We start from the raw sequence: 16762 nt of genomic DNA, 5'->3' as shown, positions 1-16762 counted from the left end.
CTAACACTTGTGTGAATGCTCTGGGGTCTACTACTGTAGATCTGCATCACTCTGCATTACAGCAAAGGGCAGGTGACTCTGAGAGGGCTGGACAGGACCCCCTAAAAGGCACGAGACAACAAAAGTTCTCCAAGTTAGTAAAAAAAAAAAAAGGATACAGACCCATGAGTGTTAGTTCTAGTCTTTGCCTTAATCAGCAGCTGTAGGCGCTTCTCAAACCTGCTAGGCATCTTCAGGGAGAAATGTCTTGAAATTGTATTGTATATGAAATTCTTTGCCTGCCAGACCAAGGAAAGAATTTCAAAGGCAGGTAAACTCCTGGCTTGTCTGACACCTCTGTTGTTCTATATCTTGAATGTTCTCTTCTCCTTCACCTCCATCCTTCTGCCCCTTTCTCTCAATCTTGTGCCTTTCTGAGAGAGCTTCCATGGGTATCATCTCCCACTGACCCCTGGCAGCCCACCTTTAGCCATGGGGATGGAGAGCATGTGACCCCTGCTTAGATGCTTTGACCAGTGTCACTGGACCAAGCAGCTGCTCTCTCTACTCCCTGCTTTCCCAGATGACCTATGCAGCACAAGCCTGGCTGCATCAGAAGAGATGCATATCCATGCTTATCAAGCATGAGTTCAGCTCACCCAAGCATATTCCTCCTCTAATGAAATTACTTTTCTCAATATTTAAGGGGAGGAATGCTGAAAAATTATCTTCCCCTCTGTCCTGCAGACTTTATAGCAGATAGGGAGTAGTTAGAGCTTCCTGGCAATTAGGGATTTTCAGCGTTTTTCCAAGAAGCCTATTTCTTGAATACACAAGTGTTCATCAAGAGCCCAGGCAAGGGAAGATCTGAGTGCTTTAACTGGTATCCACCTGCTCAGCAGTGAGTACTCCACCTTGCCCAGGAACACATTGATTTAGATCCCAAATGCAAGGGAATCCTGGCTGAGAGCAGCAGATCTGGCTTGCCAGCAGGTTCCACATGGAAGAGTCCAGCTGGGCTGGGCCTTTCTGTTTTAAAGCTGACATGTGGAGCTCCTTCTGCTTGTTGCACCTGAGTAAGAAGCACCCAGAGTCTGTGGCAATGGGAGCTATACACAAAGTGGACAGTAATGTCTTAGGGCCAGATTCTGCCATCCTTTCCAGAGGTGCTTCTATTGCCTGTGAATACTGACCTTGAAAGCAAGAGCAGTAAGAGATTACACTTGAATGAGACAGTTAGATTGAAACTTTGACATTATCCTTTGGGGTTTAAAATATGATTTTGAGCTGTACAAGTAGCCTCACTCCATGTCCAACAGGATAGGGCTAGATTTCTTCCCCCTCTCCAGGTTTTTGATGTAGCTGGCTGAGCGTTTCCTGGCTGTTGCAGGCTAATTTGCAAAACTAGCCAGGTCAAATGCTGTATTCAAGGCTTATAGTTTGCCAGTGTGGTGGCAGAGTATTTCCCACATCTCATAAATACCTCCAGCTACGATAAAGGGGTGAGTGGAGGCAGCAATACTGAAGCAGCTCCACTCTCAGTCACAGGGCCAGGTTTGCACTGGCATAGAGTTGGTGGCAGAATTTGGCCTGGGTTGTGTAAACACCAAGATGTGTATATGTTTCCTGCTTCAGGTAATAATGTGCTAAGTTACTACTTTATGCACAGAGGTATGGAAACCTTTTTTTGTGTTTTTCCCTCCCTCCCTCCTCTTTCCGTTCTATGATCCAGACACCACTAACTGTATGGAGTTGATGACTGGCAGACTTTCCAAATGTGGTAAGAACTTCCTTCCCTTCTGCCTTTTCACCTTCCCCAGCCCCTGCTGAGCAGCATAACAATGCGCCGTCCTGTCCTGTTGCACCTCCTGCCCTTCCCTGTCCCTGCTCCCCACGCTCTTTTCGAGACTCCCCACCCTGTAACAACCCTCTATGTCTTTCACTCACCTGGAGGACACAAGCACATATCCCTTTTTCTGTTCCTCCCCATCCATGCACAGATGCACAGGCCCCACCACAGCTTTCCCCTTCATGGCACAAATGTGTGGTGTTACACTTGAGATGCCCTCTCTCACTGTAACCCAGGCCAGTGATTTTCTTTTTCTTTCCTGACTTTTGTTTCCTCTTTTCTTTACTTGCTGCTGTTGATTCATGATTCTTGAGTCCCTTTTCTGCAGTGAAGCTGAATGCTGCCCTGCTAGCTGCTGTCTCCCTTGGTTTCCTGCTATTTGTTGAGACAGGAATGCTGTGCTTTTTAACTCCATTTTGCATCCACCCCTTTCTTCCCCAGATGTCCATGGGGTGTGACACTTTTAAATTCTCCATAAGACCATAAGGCACACACCAAATTATGTCAGACACTTGGCTAGAGTAAACTGTCATAGTTCCACTCTGGACGTGGGGAAGGATGTTGTGTCTCTAACTGAAGGAGTAGTGAACCTACTGAAGATTTGGAATTTTGCTAGAAATAAGAAAAAAGTTTCCTGCAAAACTTCCAGCTCAGCTTGCTTGGGCTTATGTGAATTTTGGTTAAGTTGTCCCTAGCCTTCCCTCCCCTCCGTGCACACAGGGACTGTATTCTTTCTTTCATTACTTGTGCCTCTACTCACTGGTCCAAATACAACAGTGGAAATGCCCAAATACTAAAAGAGATGTTTTTGTCTTACTATTTATGTCTTGTACAGAAAGATTCTGTATGAGAGAACTCTGTTCTCTTAGGATTTCCATCCTGAACTCAACTCATCTAGGTTGAGTTCAGATATCTCTGTGAAACGGAGGACAAGATGTTAGGGAAGTGTTCACTGAGCTGGTGCTGCTCTCCAGCTGGACCTGCAGCTGCCACACTATCTCTTCATCAACTGAAGAAAGTTGTTCTGGAGTCTGTAACCATAAAGGGAAGTTGTCATGGTGGAGATAATATTAGGTTTATGCATGTATGACTGAGGCAGAATTTGGCCTATGTTTCAGGCAATCTCTTTCCCTTAAGTTGCAGCTTTGCTGGTGGGAGTTTTTCTTTTTGCTCTGATAGGAGTTCATTTGATTTCTTAGGTGACTTTTCTGATCTTACGAAGACTCATTTCAGACCCTCAGCTTCTTGAAGTCATCTTCAAGAATTCCTCTTCTTCCTCAAGACTTCTTTTCTTGCCTGGAATCTGGCATTCACATCATACAAAAATACTGAAATCCTGATTCTGCTGATTGCTTGCGAGTTAATTGAGCTATAGAGATAAGCAGGCAGCACCCTGCATTCTCTTGATAGAGAGATCATTGCTCACTCACAGTTCATGCAGGCCCTCCAGCTGTCACTGTGTCAGCAGCAATCCAGCAAGGGACACAGAGGACAAGGTGAAGGCCAGCAGGGAGAATGTTTTGTGGCAGCTACAGCACAGAGAGAGAGAGAGAGGAGACAGGATGGCCTATAGGAGTTTAATGGAGCTGCTTCCTTTAAATCACATTCCTGTTGGTGAGCTCACAAACAGTGTAAGCAGTGGTGACTGCACCATGCTGAATTCCACTCTCCTGTATGAGTGAAGAGCTGGAGCTTTGTTCTTCTGGAGCTCACCCATGGTTTAGACAGCGGACTGAAAGGCAATGATGTGAGCATTTAGCTTATTTTTGGCAAACCATTCTCCGTGGTTCTGAAGATGAGAACCCCCCGCCATGATGTTGAGACAATGTTCATCTAGTAATAACAAATAGTGTAGAAAAACTGTATTCTCTGAGGGTTTTGACCTCCTTGTGTTCCCTGTTCTAACACCCAGCATAGGAGGTCATTCTTGCCAAAAGAGTTAGCACTGTTGCAAGAGGAGCTAATCAGGTTCTTCAGCCTGGCTCAGCCATGTGAAAGCTCTGGTGGGAATGAAGAACATGTTTTCACCCCCTATAAACCACTGAATGCTGTAATTAACAGCAAGGCAAGTTTGTTTAGTCCCTTAAATGTTATCTCATCTTCTGCTAGCAGTGGTCATCAGTCTGAGAAGTGATTTTGTATACAGTCACTGGCATTGAGAAACAAGTTAACATTGAAGAGCCGAGGTTTGTCATAGGAGCTGCCAATATACGAATGACACAACTGCTGCTGTATCAACCCTACCTGTGCAAACTGCAAAACTGCTGCCAACTTGTAGTATTTCACAACAGAAGAAAAGAATGTGGCTCATAATAAATTGAAATGCATGCTGGGGTGAAATATTTTATTCTATGTTTCCACCCGTCTTAGCAGGGAAATGGGCATTGCTGTTGTCAGAAAGACTAAATTGGTTTCCATGAAGTCTGTTCATAAGATTAAATTGACCTTGTAAAAATTAAAATATTTACATATAAAATGCAGCTGTAACCTGAAAAACATCTACAGGAATGATACTTTAGCTGATCTATTCCTGTGTGTATTCTCAGCCAAATCAGTTTAGTGACAAATAAGCTTTACCACTTTATGTGCTGTTGTTAAGCCTTATAAAATCAGCACAGCTGTAAAAGGACAAGCTGGATTCTGTTTCTTTGGAAGCAGGATTGAGAGAACTGTTTATTACCATCTAATCTGGTATTTATGTCTATCTCACTGAAGAATAGGTTGTATAATTAAGGTTCTAATAGGTTCTGCAGAGCCTTTACATTAAAAATGAAAATCAAGATAATACACAAATTGAAAAGCCCTCCAGCTTCAATAACAAAGCTGGGAATTAGAAAGCAAGTATCATTCATTGTATACTGAACACATTGGATTGGAGCCATTGATTGGATCTGGAGACATTGATGCACACCACACAGAAGCCCATGGTGCCATTTCAATAGTCCTTGGTCAGGAAAGAGTCTCTCTTCACAAACTTTAGTGACTTCAAGTCTTTCGTGTAGTGAGCTGAGAATTTCTTTGGGTGATTGGTTTCATGGTAGGGCTGGTATGTAGCCTTTGATAGCTCCCCTTCCCAGCCATTCCCAGTTTTTTGGAGTCCTTGGTAAGTATGTTTTGCCAAGGTGCTGGCTGCTGACAGGAAGCTCTGAAAAGCCTGCCTTACCCTCCAATTTGCTTCTGAGATTAACCCAGGAAGACTGTAAACTTCCCAGTCTTCACACTGCCACTATCTGAGGATGAATTTTACTTGTAAGTAAGGCAATCTTTGCTTGTTATTCTCCCTCTCTGATGATTCTCAGTGAAGTCCTCAGTTACATCAGTGGCACTTTCATGGAAGGAGGGTGATGATAAGAGGAGGAGATGGTTAGTTTGGATAACTGGTGCAGCTCCAGTCAGATCATGCTGTCATGTTAGGCACTGCACAACTCCTCCAAAATCTTGGACCATAACCCTGTGCAGGCTGGAAAGAAGGCCTTGTATTTACTTTTAAACATTTAACTTGTATTGCTGCTTACAATTGAAAACCTGGATTCCTGGCACCAGAGTTAAACAAGAAACTCTTTGGTTCCTTTTGGGTACCAGTGGCTATCACCAAAATGATCTGATCAAACCAGAAGCACAGCACATCCACTTGCCTTTCATATCTCACCAATGCATCTCTCTCAGATCTTTTGCTTCCAGTGTTTAGGACTTGACATTTTTCCTATTCAGAGCTGCCTGATCTTGCTGGCCATGGCTAGGTGTCCTCTGCACACAGAGAACCACACTGCAGTATAGGCTTCTCTTTGTAGCTCCCACCAATCACAGTTTGATTCATACAGACACAAGCCCATGCCAGTAGTATTCCAATCTGCTTGAGAAGTTAGGAAACATTTTGTAGTTTCAAAGTGGTTACATCACCTTTGGGTTGCAATTGCAGCTGGTATCTTTGTGAGTGCTCATTTAGAGTCTGTTTTTGTGTTAGTAACAGCAGCAAATACCTGGACTTGGTGTTCTTGGAAGTGATCCTGACCCATATTGGCATTAATTAGAGCAATCCCACTTCTAAAAGTAGCTGTTTGATGGAAGAGGAGGTTGGTGATTTGCAGCCAAAAAGTTGCAACCGTTGGCAGAAATATTGGTGTCAAAACCTGCAGAAAAAAGCACACACTACCCGCCCAGCTGAAAGGCTCTGTTAGCACTGCCACAACGTGAGGTGGTCAGAACAAGGGGGTTTTATTAACATTCCTGAAAAATATGCTGGCTCCTGGTTTTTCTGAGCATGGCTGACTCTCCAGTTCAAATTGTGACCCAGCTGAGAGACCAAAGGAAGAAGACCCACCTGAGAGATAACATATTCATTCAAAATGGGTGGTTCACAGCAAGTAAGATAAGTCAGTGGTTCTAAAGAGTTCAAGCCAGGTTTACCAGTTATCTCTGCCCATTCTGCCAGTATCCTTTGCTGTCCAAAGGAATGGCTGACATTCTGTAGTTGTATGTCTTCAGTCCAGTGCCGTGTCGGGGAGAGATTTATTTTCCAATTCATGCCTCATGTTTTTGCACTGTAGAAGAAGGTAGCCACAAAAAAGGCAACTTGGCACTAAAAGTTTATCCAGATGTATTTAACCATTTGATTCATGTCAGATCCTATTTTGACAGCTATGGTTAGATTTTTACTATGCAGTACAAGATCTTTTTCTCTGTAATAATATCTAATACTGAAAACACAGATATCTCACTCTTAGTTAAGACCACAGTGCTTTATTAGTTCCAGGAAGCTACATGGAAATGCTTGCTAGACTAAGCTAAGTTTGAGATGGCCTTCCCAGAAGATTAAATCATCTTTTGAAGTGATTTATTCAGTGGACATGAGGAAGCAACATTTCACCAGCATGCATAGGTCATCTATCTCCTTAGGAACAGGTTGAAGAATTTGAAACGCAGAACATAATATGTGAGCATCCATCTGGCAGGAAAGATCAAAATTGTATTATCAAGTGCCAATACATTTCTGACATTTTAATAGGCAGAAAAGATAGGAATAAAGCTGCAGAAATCTCTAAGAGAATGGGTAGCAACAATACTGTCATTTGCTGTGGCTTTATCGGCGTGGGTCATCAGTTTCCCCTCTCAGCACACACTTGTGCAGGCAGATCTGTGTAAAAGGACAGGCAGATACAAAAAATTTGTGGGCTTAGACCTTTACCAGCCAATTTGCCAGAAGAGCATGGCTCCATTATAGAATCTGGCATCTCTTCATCCCACCACTATCCTTGCCTGCTCTTTCACTGCCACCAGCTGTCCAAATGAATGTATGATTCCCTCCTCTCCATCATCATGTCTCCTTTTTTGACTGTTACATGGTGGTGCTGGATTGGCCAGAGCTTTTTATCAGTAACAGACAGTTTGGTTTCTGATTCCTTACTCATGCCTTAGCTCTGCAGGAGGCAGCAGCAAGGAAATGGGCCTCATCCTTTTGGGCTTTGCTGCCTGTGTTCACCATTGCCTAATTCATTATTCCAGAGTTACCTGTCTCAGTAATACTGTGAGGAGAGGCTGAAGTGGATCTCAGCTTCTCTGTGAGTTTATGAGAGTGTGAGAAAAAATGTGCAAGAGAGAGAATGACCATCTGGTTGCTAGACACAAATATCGGGCCACCCTCCTACGGAGGAGAATGGGATGTTTTAGGGGAGTAAGAACAAGAATGGGTTATAGAGCTTTTAAATGTCATGTTGGTTATTCAGGTCTGCCCAGAGGAGTAGCAATTGGAAGTTCCAGCCTGCTGGTGGCATGGATACCTGTGCTAGTGCTGTGTGATAACTTGAGTAGTTCCTCAGTTCTGCAGTAGTTCTGCAGTTTGTTCCTGCAGACACCATTTTCAGTTGGCATTTTTACTGGCAGAGTCTAAGGATTCTGGAAAGTAAATCACCTTTCCCAGCTGCGGTTCAGGTTTTCTGCCAATAAACTGGAGTTGTTCCCTGGACTTTCTGTTAGTAGTTAGTGAGCTGAGTGAGGTATCTGCCTGATTTGGATTGGTACAGGCCGGGGCCTTTTCAGTCTGGGAGAGACTCCTACATGGTACTACAACTAAACAAAGAAGAATGGGCCACTTTATTATTCTCTCATCCCTTCACTGCATATACTCTTGGAGTGAGTTCTATATTTTAAGTCATTTGTTTCTGAAGGCAGAAGGTACTCTGCCAGCAGAAACCAAGCAAACAGACCAAAAAAATGCCTTGTCTTAACGAAAAAGGCATGAACTATATAAAAGTAAGAAAATGGATTTGAAAGGAAATGGATTATCACCCATTAAGGAGTGTTTTAATGCTTTACGTGAAAGAAGTTGGATTTTTGGTACATGGTTCACTGAAACCACAGCTGCTATCAAAACAGAACCTAGGGATGAAAAAGACAAGGGCCAAAGAGTAAGGAATAAGTATAAGAGGAAAAACTCAGTAGCAGAGGCAGGCAAAAGGCAGTCAGGAAGGCTGCAAAAGCAACAGGGAAAGAAGTAAGATAAGTCAGGTTGAGAAAGGGTGTCTCTTCCCACTGAAGACCTATGTTTTCCCATTCATTTTCTCCCAAAGCCCAAGATATACATGCAGAAACCCAAAACATCTCAGGCTAGACAGAAAGAAAAAATAGATTATAATCCCACAGATAGCATATTTGTTTTGTGCAACTTTTGTGTTCAGCACCACAAGGATTAGTGCATTAACAGTACATAGACTTCAGAGACATGGTTTCACAGGAGAAGGAAGTGCCTCAGGGTTTGCTTCTGTGAAGTCAATGGCAATGTTGCTATTTACTGCAGTGAAAAGAGGGCCAAGTCCTTATCTGACTGTCTTAAAAATGTTACAAAAGAGCAGACTTTAATCAGTATCTGAAGCCTCCAGGCTTGTCCTGAAGCTGCTTGTTCACCCCCTCCTGTTATGTTCTGTGGAGGGCTGTGAGGTCTTTACAAGGTGAGAGCAGGGATTTTGCAAGGTGCATCCTTTCCTGGTGTCACTTGTGGTGTCTGTAGTGATTTCTCATATTTTCTTCTTCCTCTCTTACCTGGTGTAAGTAAAATGGGTGCTCCATTTTCACTTGGCTTCTCAAAGTGGAGATACCACTGGGCCTAGGTCAGCTTCAGACAGGCTTCCTAAGAACAGCGGATGAAATATTGAGGACTGTGAGGGTTGGTGCAAACTGCCTGCCCAGCTTCCTTTTATGTTTTTGTGTCTATCTCTAGCCCTGTTTCTTCCTTTTAGCGCTTGTATTCAAATCCATTCACAGTTTTGACTTCTTTCATGATATTTGGCTGTGACAGTGCTGCACACAGGTGCCCCAAACCAGTCCCTTCTCCTTCAACACATGACCCTTTCATAAGCTTCAGTGCTTGTTTTCAAACCCATTCCCTTTCCCCGTCTTGCAGCAAACAGCTCCTTGGTCTAACTCAGAACTGCACATATCCATCTCCTCCTAACAGACATAAACCTAATGCTCTGAGCCCCCCTCCTGCCTCTGATCCTTCTCTCGGTTTCTCACCCTTTCTACCCTTTACACTTTCTTTGCTCTGTGCTGATGAACATTTGCTCTCAAGGGGAAAGAAGACCTTAGTCTGTGCATGAAACACCAGGGATGTTCTGAAGAATCACTGAGCCAAACCTTCATCCCTGTCCAGAGGAAATGGGATGTCATCTCACTTTCTGAAATGAGAAAGGCAGCCTTTTTGAGGCACCCTGACGGACTTACAGGTGTAAGAGCCTATGACACATCTTGCACTGAACTCTAGGCATGGAAGATTGCTGGAAAACCTATTCTAATCCATCATCGCCTGCATTTTCAAGTCTTGTTTTACTGGATTTATAACCTCAAAGGGAACTGAGAACTACTACTAACAGGAACAGCACCCTGCACCATTTTCATGCTTCCAGCACAGCTGACCCATTCTTGGGTATCTGCAGAGTAAAAGTGTGAGGACTCCTTATCTATCCAAAGAGCAGTGTGAACACCAGCCCAGCATCAGTTTTTCCTTGACTGCCAGGACAGGAGGGCATTATTATCTACTATTTAATTACAAGTACAAAAGGCAAAGGAAGGAAAGGGTTAGTGGAATGGCCTATTTTAGTTTTCAGTAGCTCTCTAAACATCCCTAAGGATTTTCTTACCTCCCATTAAAATTTTAACTAAAAAATGATGATTGTAAGGAATCCAGCAGTGATACAGGCAAAGAAAAGTAGACTGTTAAATACTTTTGCTGCAATAAATCTCCAGGCACTTGAAAGCCGGTAGGGCATGGGGAGGAGAAAGGGTGGATGAAACATGGGCTGCATATTTTAGTAGGATGACTAAAAAGTCCTGTATCAGGACTCAGCAAATACAAGATGTATAATTTCTACAGTGTTTTATGGCTCCATTCTTGCAAGTTGTACTTTTGTCACTGTTCCTGTCTATATGAAAACAAAAAACTTTCCCAGTTCCTGCAGAGCCCTGCTTACTCTGCCCTCATATTTCCCTCTAAGCTTGTTAAATAAACGGCTCAGCTGAATAACTAGAGATATTCCCCTACTCTTTTCTCCCAATCCAGCAGTCTTTTCCTCTCCAGCATTTTTTTCAGTGCTCTTTTTCATTCTCTCTGCTGACTCCATTTGCTTATGAAGATGAGAGGTCCAAAGCCACCTGAGAACCAGATCTGCCCACATTCCTGCATTCAAGGCTGAGTGTTTGCTTTCTTTTTTCTCTTTTCATTGAAAAACAGTATCCACTTGAAAGAAGTATAAATGAGTCTGAGTAGATAAAAAACGAGTCTGCGCAATGTGTGTGCCCACAAAGCTAAAACAGTTTTAGGGAAGCTTAGGGAAATCTCTGATGTAGAAGTCATAGATGTGGAAGAAATACCCCCTTTCCCAAGCATTTTCATGCATGTGGAAGGGAGTAGGTGGAGCTCAGGGAGGCCCGAGCTCGAAGTGACTGAGTTTAGTGAAAGCCTTTATCTTTGTAGTTGGAAATTGAGTTATGTGCTTTGCCTGGTTGGTTGTTTGTGCCCATCACTAAGGCTTCAGTCAGCTGGGTGAATGATACCCTTCCAAAAACTCACTGCCTGTTGATTTTAGCTTTAGTGTAATTGAGTGACAGAACCAGGGCAAGCAGAACATTAACCACAAAGCATTATGCACAGGAAGTCAAGGAATGAATTATATTAATAAGATACCTCACTGTATTTACCAGGCATTTTATTTTTCTCAATGCCCATTAACAAGCAGGGGAATCACCTGGTTAGCATAGGGCAGGCAAAAAAGAGTAACACATTCAGTTTTGCAAAGCACAAATACTGTGTATTTCCTCTTTCTCTGTGCAAGACAATGATGTCTGTCTCACATTTTCCATTAGAGAATAAGAAAGTACTCAACAAGCTCTTCAGTCAAATTGCTGTGCACAGAAAGTACTTGCCTGCTGAAGTTACTGGGTTGATATGTTTGGAATTAAAGTGAAGTACATGATGACCAAGCCACCAGTGTGCACCAGTCTCTGCTATGAGGAAGCCCTTTGGTCCTGACAGAATGTTCCCATCTTGGGGATGAAAGGTTCCACTCTTCACAGCATTCTACCTTATTGGAAGGCAGATAAAAGGGGCCCATTTCCTTCCAGAAGCTGGAGATAGAAATTATTTGAATTTGATAGAATGGTAGAGCCAACAGTAACAATATTGAGAAAACCATAATGGGGTTTTAATGATCATGAACAGGCATCACCTCCATTGTGTACATCAGATAAAAAACACCTTCAATATCCATATTCAAAGAGTGACCCCTCCTGTGTTTGATAAAGATTAATCCCCCAATCCAAGAAAATGAAAGGGGACTAGAAATTCCCCAGAAAAGGCTACCTTTCCAGACGTAGCTGGTCCTTTTCCCTCAGTAGCCCCCCAGAGCCTTTCCTCAAGTATGACCTTCTACACACCCTCTAACACAGAAGCAGAATAAGAGTTATAACCATGCTTCCTGAAGGCCCACATGGCACAGAAGGCTGTACTCATGTGCCCAGTGCCCAGTCCTTGTTAACTGCAGCCTGATGTAGGGGCTGGCTGAAGGAGATTCCAGTAGCACACAGCTCTACCTCCCTCTCTGGCTCCTAACTGCACTGGAATGCACGCCAGTGCCATGGAGGTTGTGCTGTGGAGAGAGCATAAATTCAGGACAGTGAGGTAGTAGGTCTTCACCCTGCCAGAAACGGGCAGATGTGTAACACCCTGCTTCCACATTCAGCATCTTCATTTCCAGGTACCTGTTTAAGGAGGATCTGAAGGTGCTCAGAAGCCTGTGAGTGCAAACTGCAGACCGCACACGCAGATGGCAACACTCATCTCAGCCATAGCTCATTTTCCAAATGATGCTTCCTTGGCACCATGCAGGTGTTTCAGGCTTAGTTGTGACAGGCCGGCAAGGAGAAACTCAGAACTAAATAAAATGCAAGCAAGGAAAGCCTGATGTCAGGTGTAGACAGAGAGCTTAGCAAGGCTGCAAAGTAAAGCATCAATGGGCAGCCACATGGAAATAGCCTGTGTTTGTAACAGCAGGAGTAGGATGGGATTTGCCTGTGTCCAGCATTACAGTCACTGACATTTCCATGTGGAATGGCCGAGTGAATCCTAGTAATGGACTGACTTATTTCACGTGGTACTGTGTCCTCCTGCCAGGTGAGACAGCAATGCTTCCCCACTCAGGAAAAAACTAGGAGCTTCCCCCTAGGTGCTTTATGCTCCCAGGTTCTTTATTTCTGTAGGTGTCCCATCCTAAACACTCTTCCTCTTCCTGCTCATTGTCTTCATCCCCCACACACCCCCACGCACGTGGCTCTGGATCTCCTCATCATGTTCTTCTCGTTAAAAACCCCATTGTTCATTTGTTTGTTTGTTCTCTCTCTCTTCTCTTTTTCTCTCTCTTTCCCTCTCGTTTTTTTTTTTCCTTCTTTCTTTCTTTCTTTTTTTGTCTCCTCTGTTTTGTGTACCCAGGCAGCCCATTGAGTAACTTCTTTGACGTAATTAAACAACTTTTTTCAGACGAGAAGAACGGGCAGGTGAGCCATCCCCCCGGCACGCCAACCAAGCATAGCGCAAACAGCAAGCGGAGCGATTCCGGTTCTAATGACTATGGGTCTAGAGGAGACAATAAGTACCCTGCTGGCAAAGACAAGGCAAAGATGGTCTCATCAGTCGGCCTACAAGACCAACCTTAAATAAACACATAAAAAATTAAATAACTTAGAGAAAAAAAAAAAAAAAAGGAAACAGAACAAAACAAAAAGAAAAAAAGCAAGAAAGAATGAAAGAATATTCCTTAGCAAGCTAGCCTCTAAACTAGAAGGATGTATATACCTTGCCACAACAGTACAAAACTGTCTATAGACAAATTTTGTATGAAGGAATGACTGTATATATATACATATATATATTTATATATGATATATAATATATATCTCAGAAACAAACACAAAAACAAACGAATGAAAGAATGAAAAGAAAAGAAAGAAAAGAAAAGGTAGCACAGATGACAAACCCAGTTCACCAGATCTTGGGTTGTGTTTTTTTTCAATTGTTTTTTTTTCCTCCCTTTTTTTGAATGTTTTGCTTTTTTTCTCCTTCCTGATTTTTTGGTTTTTTCTTTTTTGATTTTTTTTTTTGGGTTTCTTTTGTTTTCTTTTGTTTTGTTTCTTGTTCTGTTCATGCTCTCTCTGTGTTTCTGACGACACCACTTGTTTCCGCTCTGCTACCAGGAATTATCCCGAAAAGTTAACATGTCAGCCACGGCTTCACCTTCTGTGCTCTGCGGACACTTGTTGACGGAAGGCAACCGATGTAGACTGTCCAAGGACCAGTCCTGTTTGAGGTTCCCAGCCTCCCCTCTCCCTTCTGGAAGTGGGCTTCTCCCCCACTTCTCCCCAGTCACCTCCCCAGTGCACGCCTGGTTTTTTTTCTCCCCTCTCTTTTTCTTTTTTGGTGCTCCACAAGAGAGATCTGCTCAGTTATGGGATTACAGAGTCTGGGCTCAAAGGAGGTTGCAGATTGTTGGAGTGAATTATTTACCCTTGGCAACTTCTGTCCGCGCAGGTGATCGCAGCCCGGAGAGGGAGGGTGTGGGGAAGGAGACGGGTGTAGCGGGAGCGAGGTGTTCCATGAATCCAGAGCACGTTCTCATCAGAAACCAGCCAGGAGCAACTCAAAACTAAGCGTTGAACCAAGACAATATTGGGGAGCTTCATCACGGGATTTTTTTATCTTTTTTTTTTTTTTCTCCCCACCACCTTTTCCTTTTCTTTTGCCCCCTTTTTTTATATATACATGTATATATGTGTGTATATTTATGTATAAATATACATACATACATACATATATATATATATATATATACACACACACAAACTAATAGTTTTTTTTTATACTGTATCATTTTGCTTTTTAACCTGCTGGAAGGGGAAAGGAGTAAACTTAGGAGGGAGAGGGGGTTCAATGAATAAACACATACAAACAAAACATTAAAACTTAGGGAAAAGGCAACTTCTGGTAGCAAAGAAGAGGGACAAGACTCTGCCAAGGACTGTCTCTCCCATCACCAGGCACAGTTGCCACTGCTGCTACTGCTGCTCCTCCTTCGACACCTTCCTCCCCACCTGTCAACTCCCTGCCACTGTGCCACCGCGCTGGGACCTTCTTCAACCAGCTGGATCCTCCACCACACCCTGCATTTAGAGGCAATTGTTGTGTTGCTAGTGCTGCATTGATATCAGTATTATTATTTCTTTAAGTTACCAGTTTCATTTGTTGGCTTGGATGGTTTTTTTCTTAAAAAAAAAGGAAAAAAGAAAAAAAAAAGAAAAAAAAAGAAGATGAAGAGGAGGAAGAAAAGAGACTTATATTGGGTTTTATTTCCTCTGTGTGTATGTGTGTGTGTGTGTGCAAAATCACTGGCACTTGGTTCATCAGAGCAAGACAAGGTGGAGTCAGGGCAATGGGAGACTTAATCACGAAGCTACTGTAAACTTTAAAATTTACTGCAAGATATTTTTATAAAGTTTTTGTTTTGGTTTTGTTTTTCTTTTTTTTCCTTTTGAAAGGGAGGAGGGTGGGATTGGGTGGATGGGGACCTTTTTTTTGTGTTTCAGTTATTAGGTCTTGGTTATTTATATATACATATATATATATTTAAAAAATAAGCTGTTAGATATATCTTCTGTTTAATAACTGTGTAGAGGCAACATTGATTCTTATTTATTTTGCAGAGGAGGGGGAAAAAAGACACAGAAACCTTGTAAGTGTTCATTTTGTGACTTTGAGAAAGAAGAATTGCCACCTTTTTTCCTCCTCCTCAAGAGTTATGTGACCAAGTGTAACTTATTCTGGCCCAAGCTCAAAGGTTAAACAAACAAAAAAAATGTGGTTTTACATGTGGAAGACAAAACACAGTGAGAAGTATTTCTTGACTGAGATTTTAAGAATGTAGGCTTAGCATTAGTGTTCAGCTCTTTTATGACCTTCGATTGCTGCTCGTTGGGTTCCTATGGGTGTATGTTGTATCGCAAGATTTTTTTTTTTTAATGATAATGTTGGATGAGTTCTTTTTTGTTGTTGTTGTCGTTGTTGGTTTTTTTAATCATTTTTCCCCTTCTTGGACCAGTTTTACTTGTACATAGGTTTGAAGATTAAAAAGAATTTTTAAAGACACAACTGGGGCAAAGACGTTTGACTTCTGCCCTGTTTCCCCATTCCCCCAAATGGGAGGGATTTATTTTAATTTTTTTGCTTTATTTATTTATTTATTTATTTTCCCTATTCTTAAACTTTTCTCTCTCGTATTGCTGTGTGCATGTCAGACACCAGGGGGTGATGGCTGGGGAGGGGGGGAGGCAAGGGTGCAGGAGAGGGGGGCAGTTTTAATTGCATGACATTGCTGTAAATTAGTCTCTTTTGCTTTCGTTGTCTTTCCTGCCTCTGCCCTCTCTCTACTTCTCCTCCGAGCTCCCCTCCCATCACCCCCGTCCTTCTTTTCCCTCTTTTCTCTTCCCTTGTGTATAGATTTTGATGCTTCTGTTACATTGTACCTCTACAAAAGGCTGGGATTTCAATACAAAATAATAATAATAATTTAAAAATACCTATATCAGCAAAACCCATGTGGTACAAGCAGGAAGGGGATTACTTACACAAGATATAAGAATAAATGAAAGCAATACCTCTTGTTATCCTTCCTATTTTGTACTTTGATGACACACACTCGCGCACACACACATATACAGACACAAACTGACATTATTTAATGGTTTGAAATGGACAAAAAAAATCTGATGTATCCCTTGTTAAATAACTGTGAGCAACTTTAGTTCAAAAACCAATAAATTCATTCAGTAAAGATACCAGCTGTTGAGTGTCCTGTTTATATCCGTGAAAACAAACTCCTGGCCGGTGCCAGAGCCGGTGAGTACCGTGGCATGGCCTCTGCCCTGCAGGAGCTGAAGATGGCAGCTGAAGGAAGGGAGCGTCCTCCTGGCCGTGGAACTAACACCAGGGCCCGAGGAGCAAGGACAGCTCAACCCTCTAGGCCTGCCTTTCCACAGTAGCGCCTTCCAAGAGCTTAATCCAAATTTCAGAGCAATCGCACCCCCACCGAGGCCTGCTCTGGATGGAAACCGCTGTACCAAAAGCTGCGGCTGCTTGTGATTGTTCTCCTCTCTAACCTGGGCTTCTGGCGTTGCTTCCAGGTTTAGCTGTAGGAAGGATTGCTGCACCTCCCTGCCTGAAACACTCAGTCACACACATTTGAAAAATCTCCTCAGGTACGTCCCTGGCACGTGTGGGTGCGGGGTTTGTTGGTGGTTGCTTGGGCAGCCTGTGTGGCTGCTGGCTTGTCACAGCTCTCTCTCCGTGCCTTTTCTCTGGGTTGTCGCTGCCCCCAGCAGTTCCCCTCCTGGCTTCTGCCC

At 43.0% G+C, this 16762-nt stretch overlaps 1 protein-coding gene across 16 annotated transcripts in view; it reads left to right on the top strand.

Annotated features, from left to right (window-relative positions):
- Positions 1-16198, top strand: part of BRSK2 (BR serine/threonine kinase 2) — a 304866-nt gene extending 288668 nt beyond the window's left edge. For 5 of the 16 annotated variants that reach the window (XM_059849087.1, XM_059849085.1, XM_059849082.1 and 2 more), the window contains 3 exons: positions 1712-1759; positions 12804-12868; positions 13565-16198. In XM_059849087.1, coding sequence (XP_059705070.1) covers positions 1712-1759; positions 12804-12868; positions 13565-14017 — 566 coding nt within the window. In that variant the 3' untranslated portion in view covers positions 14018-16198. Of the gene's footprint in view, positions 1-1711; positions 1760-9392; positions 11055-12803; positions 13074-13564 lie in introns of those variants that run through there. The other 11 variants (XM_059849097.1, XM_059849092.1, XM_059849089.1 and 8 more) reach the window with 8 other exon arrangements.
- The last annotated feature ends 564 nt before the right edge of the window (positions 16199-16762 follow it).

This window comes from Haemorhous mexicanus, chromosome 6, assembly GCF_027477595.1.
Source record: "Haemorhous mexicanus isolate bHaeMex1 chromosome 6, bHaeMex1.pri, whole genome shotgun sequence".
NCBI classification, from domain to species: Eukaryota; Metazoa; Chordata; class Aves; order Passeriformes; family Fringillidae; genus Haemorhous; species Haemorhous mexicanus.
This window is presented reverse-complemented; position numbering and strand designations above follow the sequence as displayed.